Source organism: Mangifera indica, chromosome 6 (genome assembly GCF_011075055.1).
Source record: "Mangifera indica cultivar Alphonso chromosome 6, CATAS_Mindica_2.1, whole genome shotgun sequence".
Classification (NCBI taxonomy): domain Eukaryota; kingdom Viridiplantae; phylum Streptophyta; class Magnoliopsida; order Sapindales; family Anacardiaceae; genus Mangifera; species Mangifera indica.
Genome location: NC_058142.1, coordinates 6,960,432 through 6,985,538, shown reverse-complemented (window position 1 = coordinate 6,985,538; position 25,107 = coordinate 6,960,432). Strand labels below are relative to the sequence as shown.

General features: G+C 33.7%; 4 protein-coding genes across 17 annotated transcripts; 1 reads left to right on the top strand and 3 right to left on the bottom strand.

The window, feature by feature from the left end:
• Positions 1-2,199: 2,199 nt before the first annotated feature.
• LOC123219376 (aquaporin TIP2-1-like) lies at positions 2,200-3,512 on the bottom strand. Its single transcript, XM_044641311.1, has 3 exons — positions 3,299-3,512; positions 2,930-3,180; positions 2,200-2,722 (listed from the first exon to the last, which is right to left on the bottom strand). Exons 1-3 carry the CDS (start codon positions 3,420-3,422, stop codon positions 2,354-2,356), a joined length of 744 nt encoding a protein of 247 aa, XP_044497246.1. The 5' UTR covers positions 3,423-3,512; the 3' UTR covers positions 2,200-2,353.
• Positions 3,513-4,997: 1,485 nt separating this feature from the next.
• Positions 4,998-10,465, bottom strand: LOC123219374. Of its 13 annotated transcripts, none has more exons than XR_006502856.1 (15): positions 10,388-10,465; positions 10,146-10,209; positions 9,653-9,797; positions 8,850-9,142; positions 8,639-8,676; positions 8,474-8,553; positions 8,313-8,380; positions 7,681-8,062; positions 7,125-7,240; positions 6,972-7,037; positions 6,725-6,815; positions 6,299-6,366; positions 6,044-6,081; positions 5,693-5,940; positions 4,998-5,194 (listed from the first exon to the last, which is right to left on the bottom strand). XR_006502856.1 is itself a non-coding variant. In XM_044641296.1 (14 exons), exons 1-14 carry the CDS (start codon positions 10,423-10,425, stop codon positions 5,745-5,747), a joined length of 1,683 nt encoding a protein of 560 aa, XP_044497231.1. In that variant the 5' UTR covers positions 10,426-10,465; the 3' UTR covers positions 5,467-5,744. The 13 variants fall into 13 exon arrangements, 11 of the variants coding, with proteins under 11 accessions (XP_044497231.1, XP_044497234.1, XP_044497232.1 ...); XR_006502857.1 differs by having other exon boundaries at positions 5,693-5,931; XM_044641296.1 differs by lacking the exon at positions 4,998-5,194 and having other exon boundaries at positions 5,467-5,940.
• A 2,980-nt stretch (positions 10,466-13,445) lies between these two features.
• LOC123219375 (protein JINGUBANG-like) lies at positions 13,446-16,098 on the bottom strand. Of its 2 annotated transcripts, XM_044641310.1 has the most exons (3): positions 15,459-16,098; positions 14,259-14,937; positions 13,446-13,766 (listed from the first exon to the last, which is right to left on the bottom strand). In XM_044641310.1, the coding sequence occupies exons 1-2, from the start codon at positions 16,005-16,007 to the stop codon at positions 14,275-14,277; spliced, it is 1,212 nt and encodes a 403-aa protein (XP_044497245.1). In that variant the 5' UTR covers positions 16,008-16,098; the 3' UTR covers positions 13,446-13,766; positions 14,259-14,274. The 2 variants fall into 2 exon arrangements, with proteins under 2 accessions (XP_044497245.1, XP_044497244.1); XM_044641309.1 differs by lacking the exon at positions 13,446-13,766 and having other exon boundaries at positions 14,049-14,937; positions 15,459-16,097.
• Positions 16,099-21,314: 5,216 nt separating this feature from the next.
• On the top strand, positions 21,315-24,781 carry LOC123219373. The gene is made up of 4 exons (XM_044641295.1): positions 21,315-21,750; positions 22,835-23,279; positions 23,397-23,512; positions 24,242-24,781. The coding sequence occupies exons 1-4, from the start codon at positions 21,402-21,404 to the stop codon at positions 24,661-24,663; spliced, it is 1,332 nt and encodes a 443-aa protein (XP_044497230.1). The 5' UTR covers positions 21,315-21,401; the 3' UTR covers positions 24,664-24,781.
• Positions 24,782-25,107: the final 326 nt, after the last annotated feature.

The window sequence follows — 25,107 nt, the reverse complement described above, 5'->3', positions numbered from 1 at the left end:
TTTCAAAACAAGAATATGAATTATAGGATAAAAAGAACATACTTTAAGAATATTCTATTGAAAATGACATAAGACTAGTGTTTGAAAATGCCAAGATTGATGTCTTGATCGTAAGAAAGCTTTTACAAATAGATTAGGGTTTTGCAAAAGAACATATAGACTTTTAAGATTAACGAAGACCTACTTATGGTCTCTGAGTTCCTTTTATATACACTTTGAGAACAATTAGGAAGTGATCCTAAACGGTCAAGATCACTCACCAACACACATCGTTAGTCCAACAACATATACAAAATATAATGGACAAAACATCCTCAAACTCTAAATCAACTTAATTAAGACTTGTGCATGTGACATATCAAATGTTAAAATTGAGGCATTGTATTCATGTCGTACTATGAACAATGAATATGATCGTTCATGCATCATTCATTCATGCAAAGAGGCAAAAAGTTTTTAAAACTCTAACTCACACTTTCAAAATTAAAAGACAATTGTTATGTGGTCAAAATTTCTTCCTAGTTAAACTCACGAATTTGAGACCTTAGAAGTGACTATTCATCAATTAGAAACAAACTAGTCAATCAATGATAAGGGAGTATCACTAACATGCGAGTTAATTCAAAATGCAAACAAAAAACCTTCCTATATATTACTAGTAAAAACAATGAGAGTTGGTAGTTACTATGATTCTTATAATCTTTTCAATATTAAATAACACTTTTCTATTATTGTAGAACCACTTCCCACAACTTTAATAATTACAATTGAAATACAATTACTTTCCTATCATATTAGGAGCATTCATTCATCATATTAGAAACACACATTCATCTGATGACGATAACAACTATCAAGATTCATGATGTTACACTTCACATATTTTGATACACATATAAGCCTAATCTCTCCTCTTATAAATTCAAGATTGTATTAAAGCGTAGGGACATCAAAAAAAAAAAAAACTCTTCTACAACTTTTAGTACATTCATTGTAAGAACAACATTATGTGCATAAATAATATGTATAATTTTGTGTACAAACAATAACATGTACTCACATGATTGAGTAATTTTAAATTATAGATAAAGTAATATACAATCATATAGTGATATATTATTATTTATGTATAGTATTTGTGTATATAATTTTATTATTTATTATAATATTGCTATTATTTTCACTAAAATACTCAATTACATAGCCATAGATGCAGGGTTATGAATTATAGCCTAACCATGTCAAAAATCTCACCCTGTTGATAATTTCTTGCACTGAGTACCGTCATTATTATTCAATGTGCCTCTCATTGGTACTAATTCCATCACCAAATGAGTGATATTTGACTTTATACATGAAAAAGAATTTCTTTAGCCATGTTATTTAATTTTATCATCATTTTGGACTTAAAATTTTATAATCTAAACGAATAAAACTTGTAAAATGTATGTGTACAGTTATATAATATGATATTGTAAAGACATTAATACCTACCCTTCATTATATCATCAAACATGTTTATCTTGATATAAACATGAAATTAATTGGTATTTGTGCATTTCTAGAATCTTAAAGTATCAATTGAATTTGCTGATATTTTAAGTAAACTATTATTATTGTTATTATATATTTCATTGTGGATGGTTGAATTTGAAAGGCCCCTCTTATTCTTAATAATTTTTTTTTTTATAATTTTAAGAGAAATGTAACATATACATTTAAATATATTTAACTTAAACTGTATAACAATAATAATAACCCTTACAATAAAATAATGTATACAATTTTTATACACAAATAACAATGTGTCATTATGTGATTAGATGTTATTTTATTTTTAATTTTTAATTATTTAATCATATAATACACCTTATTATTTGTATATAAAATTATATATATAATATTGTTTTAACTCTTATAAGTGTAGAGCAAACATCCCTTAAATTATTATAATGCATTGCTTGGCATCAATGTCTTGAATATTCCGAGTTTTAATTTCCTTTAAATTTTGGATTCTTACTAAGAAATTGGGTTCGTTTATGAGATTTCAACATCTAGAAAAATAAATTAAAAATTACAAGATGTGGGTACTAGCCCGATGGTACAAATTTGTGCCTTACGATTAGATAATTGGTTAAATGTAAATGTGTTATTGAAAACATATAATAAAAAGATTAATTCTCTTGAAGAAGATAAAAATAAATTAAAAGAAAGACAAATCATGCCTTATCTCCAATGCCATCCATTTATCATAATAATGGACCTCAACAGGACTTTACAATCAAAGCAAAAGGAAGAGTAGCAAAAGCTTCCTTTACTTTATTACATATTTATCATTCAAATTCAAACCAACTTAAAAATCATTGGACAATGGCACATGCTCAGAATGCATGAACACATTGCCATATATCAGCCCAGCAAGCCCACCGCCGATGAGCGGCCCAACCCAGTAGATCCAGTTGTCATGGAAGTCACCACTGGCCACGGCAGGCCCAAAAGAGCGGGCTGGGTTCATGGATCCCCCGCTGAATGGTCCGGCAGCCAAGATGTTGGCACCAACAATGAAACCTATAGCAATGGGTGCAATTGTGCCCAATGAACCCTTCTTGGGGTCAGCAGCTGTGGCATAGACAGTGTAAACCAGAGCAAATGTGATGATGATCTCCATTACTACTCCTTCAATGGCTCCAACTCCGGCCGAAACACTGTGGATGGGAATAGTCTGCAAAAGGACAAAAGCTAAGTTGTTATGTGTTATGATCTCAAATGCAAGGATTTAGATCTCATAATGAGAAATATGACTCTCCAATCTCAATTGGTGTTTTCCTTTGTATGACTGAGTAATCTTGTCTGGTTAGGCAGACAAGTTAATCTTGTATACAGTAATACCCTGTCGAGGTGACACTATGTGAGGGATTTTGAAGCCTACCAAGCCTCCTGTGACAACTTTGAGGAGGTAGCAAGCAACAATGGAGCCAAGAAGCTGGGCGATCCAGTAGAAGATGCCAGTAAGGATGGTGATTTGGCCTCCGAGAGCCAAACCGAAGGTGACAGCTGGATTAACATGGCCGCCGGAGATATTGGCACCGACTGAGACTGCAACAAAGAGAGCAAAACCATGGCAAATAGCAATCGCAACAAGCCCTTCAGGATCAAGAGCAGCGTTGGAAGTCAACTTGTCTGTCGTCCAACACAAAAAAGGAAAAAAGTAAGAAATCAAAACCAGAAACTTCATTTCAGGTGTAAAAAATAATGCATACATGCAGAAGAAGAGAGGGAAAAAAATCAAGTTAATTACTGTAAGCAATAACAGAGCCAACGCCGGCAAAAACGAAGAGCAAGGTGGAGATAAACTCAGCGAGATAGGCTTTGAAAGAGCGCAAGCTGAAGGAATCATCAAATCGTCCAAAGGCAATCGCCATTGTTGGTGGATGGAAGTGAAGATGGGAAAAAGTTTTGTGGAGGTAGAGCACAGAAGGGTTGGCTATGTCAAGTATATATAGAGAGAATATAAATAGAAATGTTAAAAAAGGTAATGTTTTATTAACTGATAAGGTGTCCTCGTCCCTCTTTTCAAATGGGGAGGAGATTTTCTAATAAAAATATAAGTGAAATAAACATAATTAAAATTTCTATAATCGATGAAAGATGAGGATGAATACATCTCAATTCGTTTATTTTTTATATATTTTTTAAACTTTTAAAAATTTTAAATTATTATAAATATGTCATTGACACCTAATAAATATTTCATTATTTTTTTAGTAAGGACGGAGAATGAAATGTATGAAATATTTCTCCAATAATTATGGAAAGGGAAAGAAGAGAGAAACTTTTTTATAATGAGAAAATGAGGATTCTCCGTTATCCCATATCGGGGATAAAATAGAAACAAAAAAAGATTTTCTCTATATGAACGGGGATGGATCACAGTATTCGATCCGTAACCACTTAGTTGGCATCTCTAGGTGGCGTATATTAATATGGCTAAAAGGATATGTTTACCTTTTTTCTTTTAATAAGGTGAATACATAGGAGAAAGATTTCAGTGTTACTTCGAAAATTATACTGAATGTTAGGTAACTTAAACCGAATGTATATGTATAGGATAAGAAGGAATAAATGGTATGAGGTCAAGTATATGCATCCATGAAATCTTAGCTGTCACAAAGAATGCTTTAATGAAAATGTCTGTTGCTCATCAATGATAATTCCATGTGAAAAAAGTGGAGACTGATGGGGTCATTTGGGAGGAGCCAAACAATCATATACAGATGAGAGCTGAGAGGAAGCCGATGACTTATTTTGGGCCACAAAAACCACCGACCACGTACACAACAATGGACTTTATGTCTAGGGTTTTCTTCAGATTTGAAATCTGTGGATAAGACTGATTTTGATTAATATTAATGAGACTTCGGATACAAGCTATTAGGGAGGAATCTTGCCTGCTTTTGGTTAATTTGGTAGGCAAAACTCTCCAAAACAGAGTGATAATTGTGTCATTATTTTTTATGGCTTTGTTTTGTTCAATGAAAAGTGAATTGGGTATCCACTATATGATTCTTTTGCCCTTTTGAGACAGGATGAATATTGGTAGGTCCAATTGAGCATGAAGAGTGGTTTGGTCACGGAATTAATCACTTTTCTTCCTTTGTGGGGTTGCCAATTTACTCTAAAATGATGTTTATAATGTTATCAATTGTTTTACCAACCTAAAGGAAGATAAGAGAAGATTGAAGCATGTATATCATGTCAATTTGTTAACATAATAAATCCTTACATCATGGGTAATATTGTCCAATTCTTATCAAAATATTACAATTCTAGGTCTAATAATTGATCTCATAATCACTAGATCAAATAAATCAAAAGTTTGCTCTTAAAATATCTTCAGTGAGACTGAACTTACATGTTCTTAAGCTTGACATCCCACTTTGTTACTCAAACTATCTTTTGATAGAGTTGAATATGAGCTTTGTTAGTATGGAAATGAGTTGCTTAAAATGGTTTATTTATTCAATTATAAATATGAAATTTCATACCCATCAATATGATATCATCATAGGTTAAACCATAGTTATTAATATTCTACGAATAAATACAACATAAGGTTTTGTGACATTATTATTCAATTGTCATCCAAGGATGAATCATGAATATCCTCCGCATAAGTACCATAGGTATTAGTATCCTACGAATAAGGAGAAAAATCATTATAAGTTTAAAACACAAAGAAGATTCTAATTCTATCAACATAATGTTACTAAAATATGAACCTTGGAGAAAAATGCAAAGTTTTAGTAAACCATTGAAACAGTTATATATCAATTCTCCCAAAGACACAAAAATTCTCCTCTAATTTAGTGACGCAAGATTCTGAAGAAACAAATCGTAAAACCTTAGACAATAATTTCAAGTTTACAATCAAATGCTACAACGAAGTACTTAGACCAGATGAAGCAATTTTCCTCAAAGCAAGAAAGTTTAAAATTATCCATTAACTGTGCACTTTTTAAGTGTTACTAGTATGCGGATTCCTAAAAGATACTCAAGATCATCAGTATCTAAGAACTGATAGCAGATCTCATTTGGGGAACATAAAAAAGAGGTAAAATTAGAAATCGGAAGCAAAAACAGAAAATATGCAAGTAAGCCTCATCACAAGATAATGATCTTATATAACACTTACAGCCAGTGTTTTCGACTCAAAAGAGAAGTTGTAAATCTTCAGCTTGGATGAATCAGTTTGCTTTCATATCTTCAGGAAAAGGTACTGAAGCACAGCAATGATAATATCCACTTTCATCAAATAAAAATCTCTGTGAAAGATGAGCCTCACGGATAATATACTCTCCCCATTCCTCAGATCCATATTGCTTGAAAATGTCTCGTGCATCAAACGAATCGAGCTTTCTTGTCCCACTCTTCCTGTACAATCTAGTTAGTTCACACATTAGTCTGAAAAGAGCCAAAGAAAATAAAGAAAAACTAATTGGTTTATAAGCCATGGGGTAACAAAGATAAGAAAAGATACAAGCACCTTTTCTGATGCCTTGCATTCATTACAGTTGCGTGCAACTGCAATTTGAGGAAACAACCAACTGTTAGTAATATTTTTAGTGAATAATTGAACAAAACTGATATGCTGATAGTTTGGTAGCATGGCTTTGTACTGTATCAACTGAGTTGCAAAAGCAAAAAATAAAAATAAAAAAGTAGAATAGAAGAACAAAAAGAAACTTAGCACAACATATAATTACTGAAGTTCACACTGGAAAGGTCATAACTATTGTACCTTCAATTTCTGTTTAGCATCTTTCTCAAGCACAAGTCCAGCTTCATTAAATGCATCAATAATGACTTCTAAGAAAGGTTCAGGAAGTTTAAGACTTGAAAAATCCATAAGTAAATCTCACATCAATAAAACATCGAAGAGATGTTTAGCATGAATGAGAATCTCACATCTATTGGGAATGATAATAGAAGATTGGTTAAATAATTTGTAAACTCTTAAACTATTAAAACGTGTTTTGGGTTAAAAAGCCTAAAAACAAAACCGCGATGGATTGTATATACAAGGTAGACAATTATCTTAACAATGTGTTAGTCTATTACTTACCCAAAAAAAATGTGCTGGTCCATTGGACCAGGATGCTACAATTTTAATAAATTTATAGTCATGAAAAAATTCATAAAACTAACAGTTGAGAAAGTAGGATACGACATGCACGGAGAAGTCGACCATCATCACCTATTTCTTCCACTGGAGCATAGACAACACGAGCTTTGGCCAAAGAACCTCTCATGCAATCCTGCACAGAAAGGTTGATCCCAATATAGATAGTTATGTACTTATTAACATTTAAATATTAGCAGATTCTCAAACTTCACCTAAGTCCCATCAGCTAAAAGGCTCAAACTCAATTATAAATCCATATGCTGTATTTGAATTTGGAAAACAATCTTACCAGCCCCTTTAGTCTTACAAAGATGGGTCGATTATCCAAGGCATCCTTCACTTTTGAGGAAATACTCTGGCAGAAACATAAAACATTATATCGTCAAAGATACTACATTGACTACAATCAACCAATAAGTATCTCACTCCTACAGAAATTTACCTTCAAAACCTCCGTAGCTGCATTAACTCGGTCCTTGTTCCACAACTTCAACATCAGCACTGTTAAGTGAAAGGTTTTTGGTTTAATAAATATGGACTTGTCGATTCCCAAGTCTGCTGACAACAATAAAAACATCATTGTCAGAGAGACAAAAAGGAGAAACTGATAAGTGATAACAGTAGCACAGTAGATGGTCTTCAGTTATATTTGAAACAACACAACATTAGCAAAAATACTAATGAAAAGACATGCATAGAAGCTGTAGTGTTAAGCCCGCATAAGCAAAGACCATTATGGGGATACAACATTTGCACTCAAATGTTCATACATTAGCTTTCAGTTAATGGAAATGACAAACTAAGATGCATGGTGAAGATCCAAATTAAGTAGTTCCAAGTAAATAAACTAACTCAACAAGCTTTTAGTGCACATACATTTATCCATATGTTGCTTCTGCTTATTAGCAAGAGATTAATAGTGTTCTGCACAATCTAAACTACACTAATGTAAAGCTGGTTGAGCATTGGTGCATCATAAAATCTACTGGGTTTCTCACCAGATACAAAGGAAGACTTTGCTGCTTTAGGCGTGTAACTAACAAGAGGTATACTCTTTATGTCCACTTCAACATGCTTATTGTCATCTCCAACTTTACACTCAACTGCAACATCAGGTTTTTCATCTATGCTCTTTACATCCACTTGAACAAGCTCATTGTCATCTCCAACTACACTAGGTCTTTTATTCAACTTTCGGTCCCTGTCTCCATTGTCAGAAGTATCCTTGCTAGAATCACAATCTGCATTCTCATCTAGGTGGGCATCACCAATTCCCAGGACAGATTTTTGAAAATTAACAAGCTTATCAACCAGTTCTGGATGAATAGCTAATGGAAGAGATATAAAGTGTGAGTACTCAAGACTTGGGCTATTGACTGCCTGAAATGACAAAAAAAGCAACCTATAAAAATTGCTTGCGAGTAAGAAGTATTAAAGAGGGGGAAAAAAAGGCTTAATAGTCAAAAGGCTCTGAATGCAACAGAATGAGTCATATTAAGCCACACCAAAACTAGGAAAACATATGTCATTTAGAAAATTATGAGAGATCAGCAAAACTAATAAACATAATATCTTTTGGCACAATGACTCTGCTTTATGCCAGTGTCAAACCATATAGATATGAACTGACCTCATTAACAATGGATTGTATCCTTTCTGAAGCTTTATTTATACTATCCAATGAAATGCCTTCGATGACTGCAATGTTATAGTTACGTTTAACATGGCAATTTGGTTCTAACAACTTGACATAAGTAAAAGACCGTAATTCTCAGAAACCAGCAAACTTACTTATCGAATCCTCCTTCCTTGATGATGGAATGATAATCTTAACTCCCATCTCCTCTTCAATTTTTTTCTGCATGGATCCCCTGAGGAAAGAAAATGAAATCAAAAAACAAGGAAAAAGCGCCATTATTCAAGTCTTAAAAAGGTTCATATCCAGAAGTTCCCTACTCTCTTCCCTTGACAAATCGAATTACAGAGGCACCAATCTGCAAATAAAGCACACGAAGTGAGAACTCCTTTCTTTTCCGATAAACAAGAAAATGAACCATTGACTCTATACAGTACTCTATTCATGGAGTTTGTAGCAAGGATAAAGATATTGAAAATTTTCAGACAAAGAATGACAAAAGTAATAAATGTACTTGATATTAAGTCTTACTATTGACAAGCCAATCACTACCTCTAGTGAAAGTGAATGCTTTTCAGCTGAAATCTCTGAGTGTCTTATTGATGCTCTAACCTCAACATCATCCGACAATGTATGAGAACTGAGTGTTGAGTCAGTTACTTCAGTCACTGCTTCAACCTTCACAACATGTTGAGCATCTGAAACATCACTCGATGTGCTGCACTGCACTTCTTGAATTTGTCTTATATCTTCTGACCCAACTGTCACTTCTTGTGTTTGACTAACATCATCTGAACCAACTTTCACTTGGTTTACTGAGCATTCTGCAAATTGACATCAAATAAACCATCAGCAACATTGGGTGTGACTCAGACCCACAAACCCATTATGAAGCAAACCTTCAAAAATATTAAAATGCCCGCAAACTGGCCAGTAAAGAGATGACAAAATTTCAATCCTACATCTAACAATACACCAGGCAAAAAAAGTGGATAGAAATTTCAGTGTCTTCGTGTGAATATATAAACTGACAGGTGATTCAATGCAATTGGAGAAATAGCTATCTGAACAATATAAAATTCCATCATCTGAAAGAACCAAGGAAATGGATTAAAAGTGAGAAAGAGTTTGTTTGATTTACATCAATTCGTTTTTGGCAATTCTGAAACTCCTTCAGGAATGAAAAAAATGAAAGACAACCTCTATTCATTGAGAAAAAGAAAAGTATCCATCTCTACAAATTCATTGAGCCATTAAAAATTGTGTCTATTATCATCCCAGTGTGCATGCACGTGCACCATGCAAAACCTTTCTCCAACCACAAAGAAACAAACCTTCAGCGAAACTGGCTTGACTACTGACGGGTCTCCATACAAGATAATTGTTTTTTGGCTTTTTGACCGTGTACACAACATCTGACTTTTCTTTTGTCCTATCCATCTTCCAATTACAGCTCAAATTATAGTAAAAACAGCGTCCCTATAGCATGAGGAAAACAATTAAAATCAGCTAAGGCACAGCTTGAACACATTTCATGAACAACCTCTAGTTTGAAATTCATAACTAAACAAAATAAAACACAAACAAGGTGCTCAAACACAACCACAAAGTGACATTGATTTGTTTTCATGTCCAAACAAATACCTGTATTCTCTCTCCGTACCAAACAGAGAAAAATACAACATCTAAAAACACGAAAAGGGTAACCAAAATTAAGCTAAAGCGGCCAGAATAAACTCATTGCAACTTCTGACATTGAAAATTTATCTTAACTAGAGTAACAGACAATAAGCAAAACAAAAATTAACCAATATGGACATAAGAAACCTGAAGGTAATCAACCGGAGTTGGTTTCAAATAAGTGCGTTTTAATCTCAGTAAACGGTCTATTCTGCACAAATAACAAAATTAAATTCAGTAAGAACTATACCATACAAAAAAATTAAAACAAAGAAGCAGAATAAAAGCAAAAGAACAAATTATTTTCGGATCAAGGTTAGATATTTCGAGATTATTCTTGTTCCATTACAGATTTCAGAGAAAGTAAAGCAAGTTCTGAAAAGGATTACCTGAAAAGCAGGAGAGGCCTGCTGCTGAAACTCAACATTCGACCGTGAGAGCCAGGTCAGCTTTACACGTGATGGCTCATTTAAGGAGAATAATATTTTAAAATCGGGCCTCCCAACTCTACTGGGCCTCAATTTTGTTTTGATCCAAATTTCTTACAGGCCTGGTAATTAGCAGAAGTTTAAAATGGATTAAAAATACAAAATACCTTTTGTTGGTTATCATTATTATTATTATTATTTTTTTTGTGTAAATACAATATGAGTTTCAATCTTTATACTTATAAACTTAATAGTCAAATATATTTTTGATATAATATCAGAGTACAAGTCAAACAGTATTTCTAAATACAAATAATAAAGCACCCATAAAAAAAAAAAAAAGACTCTATATTAGTTACATATGAAAGAAGGTGTGTAAAAATAAAATCTCATATATAATAAATACAATCTATATGATACAAGTAATAACGCATCCGTCTAAAAAAAAAGACCTTATAATGATTACACTTGAGAAAGAGTGTGCATGATTAAAATCTTAATTCTAATAGATACAATCTCATATTTAAAGTATTTCTAAATACAAGTAATAAAACACTTATAAAAAAAAATTAAACCTTATAATGATTACATTTGAGAGAGTGTGTATAAGACTTTAATCTCATATCTAATAAATATAATCTTATATGATACAAATGATAAAGCACATTTGAAGAAGAATGTTTAAAACTAAAATCTCATTTATAATAAATACAATAGTATTCATGAATATAAATGATAAAATACTTATAAAAAAAACCCTTTCTAAAAAAGCCCATCCAAAAATTTAAAAAAACAAACTTTATAATGGTTGCATTTAAGTGGGTGTCTAAAATTAAACTCCCAACGTCCAATAAATATAATATAATCTTCGCATTTATAAATGAGATGTATTTTCGATTTTAAGTACCTTTTGTTCGTTATTCCTGATTCTTGAGCAATATTTTACTGCTCTTTCAATTATCTTTTTCTCTGGTTCAAAATCAAAATCGTTCTCTATTCTCCTTGTTGAGCTAAGATTGTTAGGGCTTTGGCTTTAATCTTTCTTGAAAGCTGTGGATCTTGGGTGTAATTTAATCTCAGAGGCGTGTGTTGACGCACCCTTTTTCTGCACCAGTAACATCACCTCAGCATTTGCTATACGGTGCACCAGTTTTTTTTTTTTTTTTTTGATAATGCTGCACATCCGTAATACCGGAGTTTCCACCCCTGCAACGTTACCGTTGTGAAGTTTCCTGCCAGGTAACATTACCGGAGTTTTCTTCTGCTAGGCACAGGTGGTTTACCTGAAATTGAGCTCTCCAGCCGCTTTACCAGAATTTTTCCCCCGTTGCGATGGAGCACACCAGTACACTGGAATTTCTTTACCGGGAATGTGGTCTGTCTGATTAGCATGCCGGTAATATTACAGGAATTGGCTCCGGCAATGAATTTTCCTATCTGGCTTCATTGCCCTTGTGATTAGCACTCCAATACCCGAAATAGTTCTTTAGTACTTTTGCTGTTACCAGCACACCGGGGAGGGGTGGATTATAAGCTTGGATTTGCTCGAGTTTGTATAGAAGGAATTGAGCTCGAGCCTACTAAGTCTAAGCTTGTGTTTAACAAGTTTTAAAAACCATAAGCTCGAGCTTGAGCTCAATATGGTGGCTCAACTCGAGCTCATAACTCCAAAATGTCGGGAAATGAAAAAATTGAGCTTATTTATACCATTATATATAAATTCACTTTTATCATTTTCTTGACACAATTCAATGTTTTCTTTTATTAAAATTCAAAACAAGCTCAGTACATGGACATTGTTTTGATCATCACCTATAATTGCCGCTAACGCCAAGCCCCATAACTCGAGCTTGATCCATTGCCACTTATTAGAGTTCGAACAAGCTGAGCTCGCAATTCCACTTTAGCCAAGCCAGTTCAACGTAAATCCACCCTCCACAATGTTATCCTTCTCAGTAATATTGCTGTAATGATGTAACACACCAGTAATGTTACCACAACTTCATCTCCAGCAGTGTCGTTGTTGTGATGTAGCACACTGGCAGCAATCTTGGTGTTATGACAGAGCACACCAGTAATGTTACTGGAATTCCCTGCCTACTTATGCTTTGCTATGATTTAGCACACCTTAAAAGTTAGAGCAGTTTCCTTCCCTGCAGCATTGCAGTTATGTCTTAGCACACTGGTGACGTTACTTGAGACCAGCAACACTAATGGAGTTTTTTCCCCAGCAACGTTGCCATTATAATGTAGCACATCAGTAGCATGACATGATTCACATACGTGATACAGTTACTATGTAGCACACCTGTAGAGTTACTGGAATTTGGACACCAGTATGTTTTTAACAGCACCATGTGAAGCTTTTTTATCATTACAAGAATTACATGTTATTAATTATCACTATTTTGCTTTAAGTTGCCCCATTTCTTGTGTGCAACGAATAGGTTACCAGAATATGTTTTATGGATAGGAGTTACTGGTTACCAGAACAGTAAGGTTGCCAGAACTTTTAACTTACATCTGAAATATTAGAATTTGTTTTACCATAAACCAGTACTGGAAAATTTAATCACTACTGTTACCTTTATGTTTCAATTGATAATACGGTTCCAGGCAGAGTAATCTGTTAACACACAATTTTTTCTTGAATAATTCTTTTGGCTTTTCGCATTTGCTTGCCAATTTTCAGTTTTAGGTGGATTATAAGTTTCACTGTCATGTAATTGAATTTTTTTGTACACCAGTAACTGGATTTGTAAATGGTTCATTTTGCAGCTCTGTGGTCTGTTCTGGTGACCCAGTTGTTGCTGAATCTAGGTCTGGTGAACTTTATAGCAACAATGCTCCAAAATCCAGTGAGAAATCAAGTGCAAATAATGAGATCTTCATCTTCTTCTGCTTAAGGTATCTTGAACAAAATTTCAGGTATGGATACAATTTAATTTGGTTTCATTACGGAAAAGAGATTCCATTAGAGGTAAGAAACATTGTAGCTAGGAATTACTTTATGCCATACTTGAATAAGAGGTGATCAGAAAAAGTCTCAGTTGAAGACAAGAATTAAAGTTACACTGATTGTCTGGAGCACAACAAGAAACTTGTACAATAAACAAGGAGCCTAATAGAATTCTTGTAAGTTATATCCCTCACCATGTAAGACTGACCTTGTTGATGTGTAGCCATGGTATGTCTAGGGATTTTCTTTGGGTGCAAACGATCATGTTCTGTCAAAGACTACATCATAGCAATTCTTGTTGGTTTGCGTATAGTTTGTTTCATCATTTTTCGATTGTTGAAGAAGGATCATTATAGTGCTAATGAAGATCCCCATCATGGTCTGGAAATGCACCAGTAAACACATTGAATACAGATTAGATTATCATTAGAGGAAAATCATAGCCTAGAAAAGAAGTTTGTCACCATAGCAGAATAGCAAAATGGCCAGCCTTGTCATGTAGACATGCAATGACTTATCTTAGAAAATTTTGATTTATGTTTTAATTTAGTTCTTGTAGTCAGAAATAATCAGTGTTTCTCATCTGAAGATGTTCTCAACTATTTGTCTGGTCCAGTTTACTGTAACTTTTTCCTGATTTTGGGTTTCAGTTTAAAGATTATATACTGCCTATGCATAGAATTTGTTTATTTTCTAATATTAAATTTTACATTGAGCATCAATGCAAATAGAGCTAGCAAGACCTCTTACACTACACAATTTTAGTTATATTACTGTACAATTTTCTTCTGCAACACTATGCATAAACTAAATCTCTCTCCATTTATTCTTGCAACTCAAAATATTCATGACCGCTTTGATTTAAACAATTACCACTAGCATTTTTCTTTCAAGTAGTGCGCCACATTTTCAGAACCCCATCGAGACTCCCAGTGCAAATTGTGCAATCATCTTCACCTTCTTCCCCTAAACGTCCCAGAAATGCTGTAACACATCGAATTGGTCCTCTGTGGCCCACCAGAACTGCTAACATCGTGTGTCTTCCATCTTGTTCTCTAGACCAAACCCTACAAGTTGAGTCAGCTGAACCACTGATCACATAATTTGCCACACTTGCAATGCACATTACTGCATGAGTGTGGCCCCGGAGGGCCCCAGAATATTGTAATTGGCCTGAGAACCAGCCCTTGTGCCAGTAATGAATATAGCCATCAGCGCAGCCACCATAGAGTACACCGTCTTCCGGGGCAAGGGTTAGGGTTTTTACAGGGGAACACTTTGCAGGTAGGGTTTGAATTAGAGTATGCAACTGATTTTCACTGTAGAAGTATCTACGCCAAACTCTGATTGTGGCATCATCAGAGGCAGTGTAAAGTACTCCATCATCAGCGACAGTTATGGCATTGACTGGTTCAGGATGCGCCTGGATGGTTTCTATGCATTTGAAGTCTCTTATCCTCCATACTTTTACAGTTTTGTCAAGGGAAGCTGAGTATAGAATATCACTGGAAAGATTGATTGCTAGTGATGATATTGGTCCCATATGCTTCACCTGTAGAAATAAATCGATAAACAAACTTAAGATCGTAATAGTGCTACCAAAAATGTTCACATGAAAACTTAGGTTGATTATGTGCAGCCCATTGTATGTTCTTCTTCCAGAAAGAGTATAGATCAGATAGTAGAATGTTGGAAATTCAAGCTTAGTAATGGAGTTAAGAAAGAGCAACTCTCATTACCAACTCCACCTAGAAAATGATAAAATTCCAGCTTTTATCCAGTTTTGTGTAAGCACATTTATGTCTAGAATATCAAGTAGGTGTTTTCGAATCATATATGGAACAAAATTTGTTGGCTTGTACCAAAATCTGTAGCTTCATCAATAAATTAGGTGGCAAATAATAAACCCGTTAACACAAAGCACACACTACATGGAACAAACTTCAATAGGATTGGTTATCGTAGTTTAAAATTGTATATCAGAAACTGTAAAATTTTCATTTTTAAGTAGCTATTATAATTAGTAAATGAGAAACAAAACAAACTCCTGTAACTGGGAGTAAGAACAATTACCGTTTTATCTCTTCCAATTATGTAGCTTCTTACAGAGCCTGAAGACTTGGGAATTGTTGCTAATCGAACATGTTTCAATCCGTTATCCCAAGTTCGATGCCAAACCCTAATCTTGCCGTCGCCATAAGCAGCATAAACTGTGTCATGGCTGACTTCCAGGGCAACCACCATGCATGCTTTGGTCTTGAGCTGCTCACATTCAGTGAACTCAGGCACCTTCCAAATCCTGATCACATTGCCTTCAGAACCTGTGTAAAGGAACCCGTCTGCTGCAGCCACCGACAGCATCTGCCCATCCTTCTTCAGAATGGAAAACAAGCAACGGTAGGAAGCTTCGAGGGTGGGCACCGTAGGTTGGAAGGAATGGTGAGGGGAGGAAACGGGTGAAGTGTGAAGACTTGGAGAGGTGAAACGAGGGGGTGTGAAGGGGAATTTAGAGAAGGAAGGTCGGTCTTTTGAAGAGAGGCTTCTGAAGAACTTCTTGTGAGTTGTGCCATTGTGATGATCTCTAATGGCGAAAGATGGATTTGGAGAATTCAGTGAGGCCATGAGCTCTTAATCTTCTTTTCTTCTTCTTCACTAAGTGTTTGTGTTTATGTTTTCTCTGAGAGTGAATGCAATGCAATGCATTGGTGCAGCTTTTATGAAGTACTTGGATAGTTTGGTGGGTGCTTACATTGTATATAAATGCATTTTCATCAGTTGCCAGACACATTAAAGATTATATCTTTTAATTCTTTCTGTTAGTAGGTTTGAAGACATTTTTATAATAATTTGAGTTGTAGGGTAAATGCAAATTATACCAAACAATTAGCTTAAGCTTAATTAATGATCGGGGGATCGTTAATTTATATGTTAATTATAATTTAATGGAGGGGACGAGATAGTATCTTAATGTATAAATGGCATGAAGATTTGTAGTAAGATTATTTATGAATTGGAATATATTTGAAGAGAGTGATTGTTTATACGGAAATTATAAAAAATAGGCAAAAGTAAGGGGCTTAAGCGAAATTGTCCAAAAAATTCATATTAAAGTAAAAATGCCCAACATTTGTGAAATGTCTAAACTATCCCTATATATATACATGGCAAAATTTCATATATCCCACTGTGAAGTTACTGTGCAAAACAAAGAAAAATAGACTTTTTTCCACTATGAACCGTCGTCCCACTGTCAAGCCGATTTCTGTCAATTTTCTTGCTTTCCGACGAGCGAAAATGGTCAAGAAGGTTAGTATATCTTCCGTAATCTTGTTCGAATCAAGTTATTGTTTATATTATTGAGATTTGAGTGAGATTTTGTGGTTTGAAATATTAGGATTTCGATTTTGTACAATGCTTAATATATTTTGATTCTTGGGTGTTTTCGTTAAATTTGTTGAGGGGTTTTGTGTTATAGCTTATGTAGATTCGATTTATGTTGAAATTGGAGGCCGAAATGACCGATTTTTGGCCAAAAAAGCCTCCGAAGCCATCTACAGTGCGACAGTGGGAACAATGTTTCCCACTGTCATGAAAAACACCCACTGTGACAATGGGTTAGGGGTGTTTAGTGGCTTTTTTAAAACATTAGAGATATGGTGGTGTTATTAGTCCACTATGGGCGTTTCTGAAATTTGCCATGTGTGACAGTGGGTTGGGGTGAAAATTTACTTTTTTGAAACTCCAGGGGTGGTAATAGATTCTAAAATTACTGAGGGGCAAGGGATAAATATTGGACTTGTTTGTAATAGAAATTTTTTTAGGGGTTAAATTAAAATTTTTCACATCTAGGGTTTCTCGACGTGTAGTTTTCGAATTTAAGATTAAGTTTTTCGTTTTTTGTGCCTTTCGGACACATTTTACTATATAATGACCTCGTATTTTTCAAATTTCTGAAGAATTTTTCGATTGTTGTCATTCTAGGGTATTTCAACTTTTAGAATTCAAATTTCAATTCCGTTTTTTCGAATTTCATCATTTTACGATATATCGACTCATATTTTTCAGATTTTCGAAGAATTTTTTTATTGTTGCTTTCAACTTTTAGAATTTGAATTTCAGTTCTGTTTTTTCGAATTTCATCGTTTTACGATATATCGATTCGTATTTTTCAGATTTTTGAAGAATTTTTTTATTGTTGTCATTCTAGGGTATTTCAATTTTTAGAATTCGAATTTCAATTCTGTTTTTTTGAATTTCATCGTTTTACGATATATCGACTCGTATTTTTCAGATTTATTTACATATTTGCTATTTATGAATGACTAACAAATTTTGTAAATTTTTGCAGGATATTTTTCGCAAAAGAAGACGTGTTGAAAGCGAGCTGCGAATCTCTGATGAGTCTAGACACTTCCGAACAGATCTGATATGTCATGCACAGTGCACAACATTATCTAAGATTACGTCTACATTGACCCCAGAGCAGCTACGACTATTTGAAAGGACATGTTTCGGGTATCTTCTTTGTTTACCCGAGACTAAATTCTCTGGTATATTAGTTCATTCATTCCTATTACGGCAGCTACATCGATTCTCTGCCAGAGACGAGTTTTGGTTTCAGATTAGCGAGGTTGATGTTCGTTTTAGCCCGTTTGAGTTTGCTTTGGTGATGGGTCTTTCGTTTAGCCGACGTATTGATATCTCTTCATATATTCCTCGCTCCTCCAGACATAGGATCAGAGATACGTACTTTCGAGATTGTCTGAAGGTGCAGTATCATGACTTAGAGCGTGTTTTCTTGTCGAGGCCATAGGGGGATGTCCCTTAGCAGGGATTGGGCTCTGGTGACTGTGACGTGTTTATGTTTCGAGATTGTTCGTATGTATATATTTATTGTATGTGCATATATGATATACTTTATATGTGGTTAGATATGGATATGTATTTGATTTCATTCTATATGTGATTTTGAGTGATGTTACTATTAAGCATGAGTTGATATATCGTAAAACGGTGAAATTTAAAAAAACGAAACTGAAATTCGAATTCTAAAAATTGAAATACCCTAGAATGACAACAATCGAAAAATTCTTCAGAAATCTGAAAAATACGAGTCAATATCTCGTAAAACGATAAAATTTAAAAAAAACAGAACTGAAATTCGAATTCTAAAAGTTGAAAAACCCTAGAATGGTAACAATAAAAAAATTCTTCGAAAATTTGAAAAATACGAATCGATCTCTAGTAAAACGGTTAAATTCGAAAAAACAGAACTAAAATTTGAATTCTAAAAGTTGAAAAACCCTATAATAACAACAATCGAAAAATTCTTCAGAAATCTGAAAAATACGAGTCGATATATCAAAATGCCCCCCAAATTTTAATAAGATTTCGTTTGACCCCTCAATTATATATTCCTAAAATTTCATTGAGAAATTTATAATACTCTTATAATGTTTAATATCAAAATACCTTCCTAATTTTAATAAAATTTCATTTAACCCCTTATAGTGAGTGAGGAAGTTTATATAAATGAAGGGAAGGGTAATTTTGGTATTTTAGAAAAAGTCATGGGCATTTTTGCTTAAGAATAGTGACTTTGGGTATTTTTGCTTAGTGGGAGGGTATTTTGGCCATTTTTAATAATTTCCCTTGTTTATAAATCATAGAGGTACTATTGGAATCAACATGTCATGCCTCAATGTATAATGATACCACATGACATTATCGTAACAATCCCTTTAAAAGTATTATCCTTTTAAGGAATACGATACCTATTTTGATTAGAGTAATATTTGATTTGAGCCCAAGTAAAAACATCTTTATCCAACCTCAATCTAAATCATCAACAAATTAAACCTTGTCTTAGTACTCCTTAACTGACATGAAGTCTTATTAAAAATTGATCAACTCTTGTGCTCAGACATATAATACATCAATTGACATGTAATCAACCTTGATAAAGCTTTTTAAATTGGCTCAGCTTATCTTATCAATTTGGTGATCTCACAAGTCATCCTCCACCAAACCTTAACATCCCCCTTAAACCAAAAACTAATATATTGGATTCTCTCTAGATCTATTATAATGAATAAGGTCATGGTATCCTCTAGTACCTATTAACACTTCTTAGCTGCAGTCAAATCTATAGCATCCCTAAGATGACCTGAAATGCAATATATAAAAAAAATTCTTTAGGAAACTTTAGTGAAAGCATTTTTTATCAAGACGTTTTTCTGAAAATTGAAATGTTTGTGTCAACCAAAGTTGGTTAAGGTTGACATTTGACACACTGTCCATGTAAGTCTCATAAATTTTGGCAGTCATACAATATAATTGAACTCATCCTAAAAATTCTATTGTAGGTGCATATAGTAGACTACATAACACCTTTAATGTAGATGTGCCCTATGATGGGTATGAAAAACCTTATGAGTTTGCCTTTGTAACAATCTTTTAGAAAATATATCTTTAAAAATTTATGAGAAAATATGCTATCATGGGCATTATCAAACTTTAAAACTTATGGGATCGAGACTCACACATGTAGTATAAGAACATTTGGTCCCACATGGGTCAACACAAAAAGAACTTAGAAAACATGTAAAAACTGTTGTCCAATGTCATGCATGAATCTTTGATATGTTTTCTTAAAAACATTAACATTATGCTCACACTTTTTAATAAACTTATCATAGGGTTGCTAATGCTTTCATCTTGTATGCTTGTTCATAACTTATATCCAACTTCATATACTATCTTATGTATGTTTTAATACTACAAATTACCTATAATGTCCCTTAAACTTGTGGGATAACTACTAGAATTGAAAAATGACCGTTCACATTTTGGGAATGAGTGTTCACTTTTTTTCTTTTGAATATTTATTATAATCTTACTAATAACTGTTCTAGTTAGAGGAGTACTTTTATCATTTTTTACATAAACGATCAAATTTTACTTTAATAATGAGTGTTTATTGTAATCAAATCTATATGATATAAATGATCATACCTATCTTTGAGACAAACATTAAATCACAATATAATTTATCTTAATTGTGTTATAAAATGACTATTTTTGTCTTTAGAACGACCATTCCATCAAATTTACATCAACAAAAACTTGCTTGCTCTTCACCGTAACCTCCTTTCTAAATCAAAGATGATTCCTTCTCAACAACATAAAATTTTATCCAGCAAATTTATAGCACATACAACATCCAAAATAGTCCATATTCAATCTCAAATCCTACATATTCATAGCCTGCTAACCCATTATCACTTACATATAGACATTTATATAATACATAAACACATATTCTTTTGAACCCACATGCAATCATTCAATCACAATTGCTTCATCATTTAGATCACATATATTTTTTGCAATAAAAAAATATGGATTTTAGGGTTTTAGTGTGTATTGGATGATGGAGAAACATGTGATACTTATCTCTTTTATACAAATTCAATCAAACATAAAAGTGTGTATAATTCAATTTAAAATTTAAAACTAGATAGAGTAATTTAAAAATTAAAGATTGGTTAGGTTAAAGTTGATAAAAAATTTTAAAATAATTTTCAGTTTTGATTATAGTTTACACATTTTTCAAATTAAATTATATTGTAAACTGTATAAAACTATATTTAACTGAATTTTTCAATAATAAATTAAATGTACAATTTGTTTTTAATTTATTTTATTATTTTTTATATGTGTATTATATATATTTTTTATATTTATGTTATATTTTTTAAAATTATAATTCAATTAATTTTAATAAATAATATTGATTTAAAATTAAATAATTTTAATAAAATCAAATTATAATTTAAAACATATCAACAGGCATACGTGGATATTACAATTCGCCAACAGCCTTTTATAAGTGAAATAACCCTTAATTATTTTATTTTATTATTTTTATATTTTCTCCTGCAAAAGCAAAACTATGAATTACACCATCACACTTCGTCAGCCTCACTGCACTCTCCCAAATCAGCCACCGCCACAATGCTTGATCGCTCCGTCTCCTCACGCCGACCCTCCCCCTCCACCGCTGAAACCGAGCCCCTAACCTCTCCACCCTCTGACGCCGCATCCGACGCCGTAGACGACTCCAAGGCCAAGCGCCAACACATTTCCTTATTAGCTTCCAAGTACCTCTCACGCGTTGGCCAATTGTCGCCCTCTGTCATTATTTCTCTCTTTGTCTTCCTCTTCGTTGCCTCCTTGATCTTTCACTACTCTCGTCGCCTCCTCGTCTGTGTTTCACCATATGATCCGCGTTCTCTGGGCGGGCCCGGACTGTTTCGACCCGATGCATTGGAATCTGATTTCGGATATCTTGGTGTTCCCTGGTGTAAGTCTGCTTCTATCATTCTTAATTTGATTTTAATGTGATTTTCAGATCTAGGTTAATTGATTTTAGTCTGAATTTGATATAATTTTTCTTGTGGTTTTAATTTTAGCTGTTGATGATTTGATTTAATTATGGGTTTTTCTGGGCTTATTTAAATTGGGTTTTCCAGAGACGGCTTTATTGTGCGTCAGTACTGGTTAAGTTTAAATCTTTAAGTAATTTTGGCAATAAGGCTTTTAGGTTTCCTGTAAATAGTTCTCTGTTTTAATTTTTATTTGTTGATAAATTGATTTGATAATGGATCACATAGGCCTTAAGAGATTTCTTCATTATATGTTAAAAGCTTGTAAAGATCTGACTAATGTTGGATTGATATTAAGAGCTAATGGCCACTTTTTTTTTGGATAATTTGGTAATTTGTTTATTGTGATTATGATTGTGTTGTTATTTCAAGATGATTAGTATTTGTATAGTGTCTTGGCATTTTCATATATATAGGGTGTCCAAATGTGGTCTCCATTTATTGTTTGAATTTCAAAATCTTTGTCTGTGATTTTCCAGTGTTTGTAATGGCAATGCGAGTGGGAGTGTGGCTTTGAGAGAGTACTTGTAATTAATTATATGCAGTCCATGTATAAATTCCTCTAGTGCTTTAAATTTTCAGCCTATAAATATATGTATTTCTTTGGTTCAGTTATGCATATTAATATTGTAAATTCATGAATTTTAGATGGTATATGGTTTTCTGAACTAGATCTGGATATTATTTGGTATTTTTTATTGAACTTTTGACTGTTTTGATTTACAATCATCTTCAGAGTTCAGCTAAATATGCCTTCCTACCTGTTAACTTTTTTCCAGTTGGAAAATTTCCTTTTCTTCATTCTTTTTCATAATTTTTTAACTTCTACTTGTGTGTGGCTGTCTATGAAATTGTGGAATTCAGTTTTGATTAATATATCTAAATGCATACAAGATTTAATCTGTTTGAATTAATCAGTTGATGTTGTTGAAATTTGTGTTTGAGCATGCTTTATTTAATATCTTATGGTCTACATTGTTCAAATTTTGTCCTTGTCAAAAGGCAGATCGAAACATGGAAGAACGGTTGAATGGACGTCCAAGGATTTACTCAAGGGGTTGGAAGAGTTTGTACCAATATATGAAACTCGTCCGATTAAGAACAATATGTATGGGATGGGTTTTGACCACAGCTTTGGGCTTTGGTTCATTGCACGGTGGCTGAAACCAGATCTAATGATTGAGAGTGGTGCTTTCAAAGGGCATTCAACTTGGGTTTTGCGGCAAGCAATGCCAGAGACTAAAATCGTTACACTTTCACCCCGGCATCCAGCTAAGTACCTACAGAAGGGACTTGCCTATGTTGATGGAAACTGCACATATTTTGCTGGAAAAGATTTTGTGGATTTTGGTAATGTCAATTGGGGGAATGTGATGAGGCAACATGGGATTACGAATCTCAGCCGAGTCCTAATCTTTTTCGATGACCATCAAAATGAATTGAAAAGGTACTAACTGTTTCACTTAGTGTTGATTATATAAGAAAAAATTTCACTCTATTTTTTATACTAATAGGCTTGTAGTTTACTTAATGCTGATTTCTCTTAATTCATCCATCATGGAAGAGTTAAGCAGGCACTGAAGGCTGGCTTTAGGCATCTTGTTTTTGAGGATAATTATGATACTGGAACTGGAGACCATTATTCTTTGAGGCAGATATGTGATCAGTCTTATATAAAAGGTGCAAGCTCATCCTTTCTTATGTCATGTTTGATAGGTTGCTCATAAATGCCTTGAATTCTGTTGTTGCTTCTGATCTGTAAAATCAGAGAATTCTCTTCCCTTGTCCCAAAATTTTGAAGGATTGTTTGAAAATCATTTGTGTTAGAAAGTTCTCATCATAGTGATTTCCCAAGGAAGTGAACTTGACAAATTAAAAGAAGTCCTGATTAGATTGTCTGGCAAATAGGTCCATTTTAGATTAATATGTCTTGATTTAAGCCAGTGATCTCTACCTTTTTTTTCTGGTGGTTGAGAACACATTGGTTATCATTTTGTTTTGTTTGGAATGTTTCTATCTTTTTTATGTCTTAATTTAAGCCTGTGTTTCAGTCCTTGCTGAATAGCCTCCCATATTTTTACTAGACTCTCCCTTGTTTGAAATGCCTTCATATTACTCATATGCCACCATATCTTTGATATTAACTTTGCAATTGAATTTTCCTGCGTCTTTTTCCTTGTAGTTTAAACTGGAGCTTAACTCTCTTTCAATTTTCTTAGCCATGAACATATATACGTCAGATGAGGTCTCAACAGTAACCACATGGACAATTTTTAGTGATTTTAATTTATTTGTTTTTCCTCTTCTCAGTTCCTGATGATTAGTCCATGTAGTTGAAACATATTAGCTTGATTGTAATTTGTTTTTATGTGTCCTTACATAGTTTTCAAGTACATGTTTTTGATCCAGGAGGTGGCCATAGCTGCTTTAGAGATAGTGATGAAGCCAGGGTTAGATCAAGAAGGAAGGACTTCTGGGAGAAGGCAGTGGACATAGAGGAATTATGTGGACCAGGTGAAACCTGGTGGGGTGTCAGAGGGGAGATGCGAGATAACTTCAACCACACTAACAAGCTAATCTCCTATATGGAACATTTTCGGAACAGTCATTTTATCGAATCAATTCTAGATGTTTATTGGGAGCTCCCTCCAGTGGCTGGCCCTTCCCTGACTCATCAAACGCGATATGATCCTGCTCGTGCATCCAGTCCAATTGTTGAAGATGGCCGCTTTGGCTTGTTTCAACAAGTTGGTTTAGGTAGACTTGAGAAATCTGTATTTAATGGATATACCCAGATGGTGTATCTGCAAATTTCTGAACAAGAATCATAGAAGAACCTTGAGCAATAGATGGAGATGTGTTTTTAGCTTTCCACCTCATTGAAAATTCAGGTGTGTTAATATTGGTGTATTTTGCTCAGTTATAGCTAGCTGCTCAGAATTATTGCTATATTCATTTTTTACTATTGTTCATTCAATTTACTTAATCATATCACCTGACTTTAAATTAAATCCTATGCCACTTAAGAACACCAATGATACATACTGGGTTATGTTGGGTACTAAGGGTTACATTAATTGTTATGATACCAATACTTCAAAGATGCAATGCCATAGATGAGAGACTTCAATGGTTAATGAAGTTAAAAAACATGTGATATGAAATTTCTACTTAGTGGGGGAGAAAACATTAGCCGTCATTGCATGTTTACTGTAATATTATAGCATTTCGCCATTTGATTTTGTTTCAACAGTAAAGCGAACACCGTGGGTGGC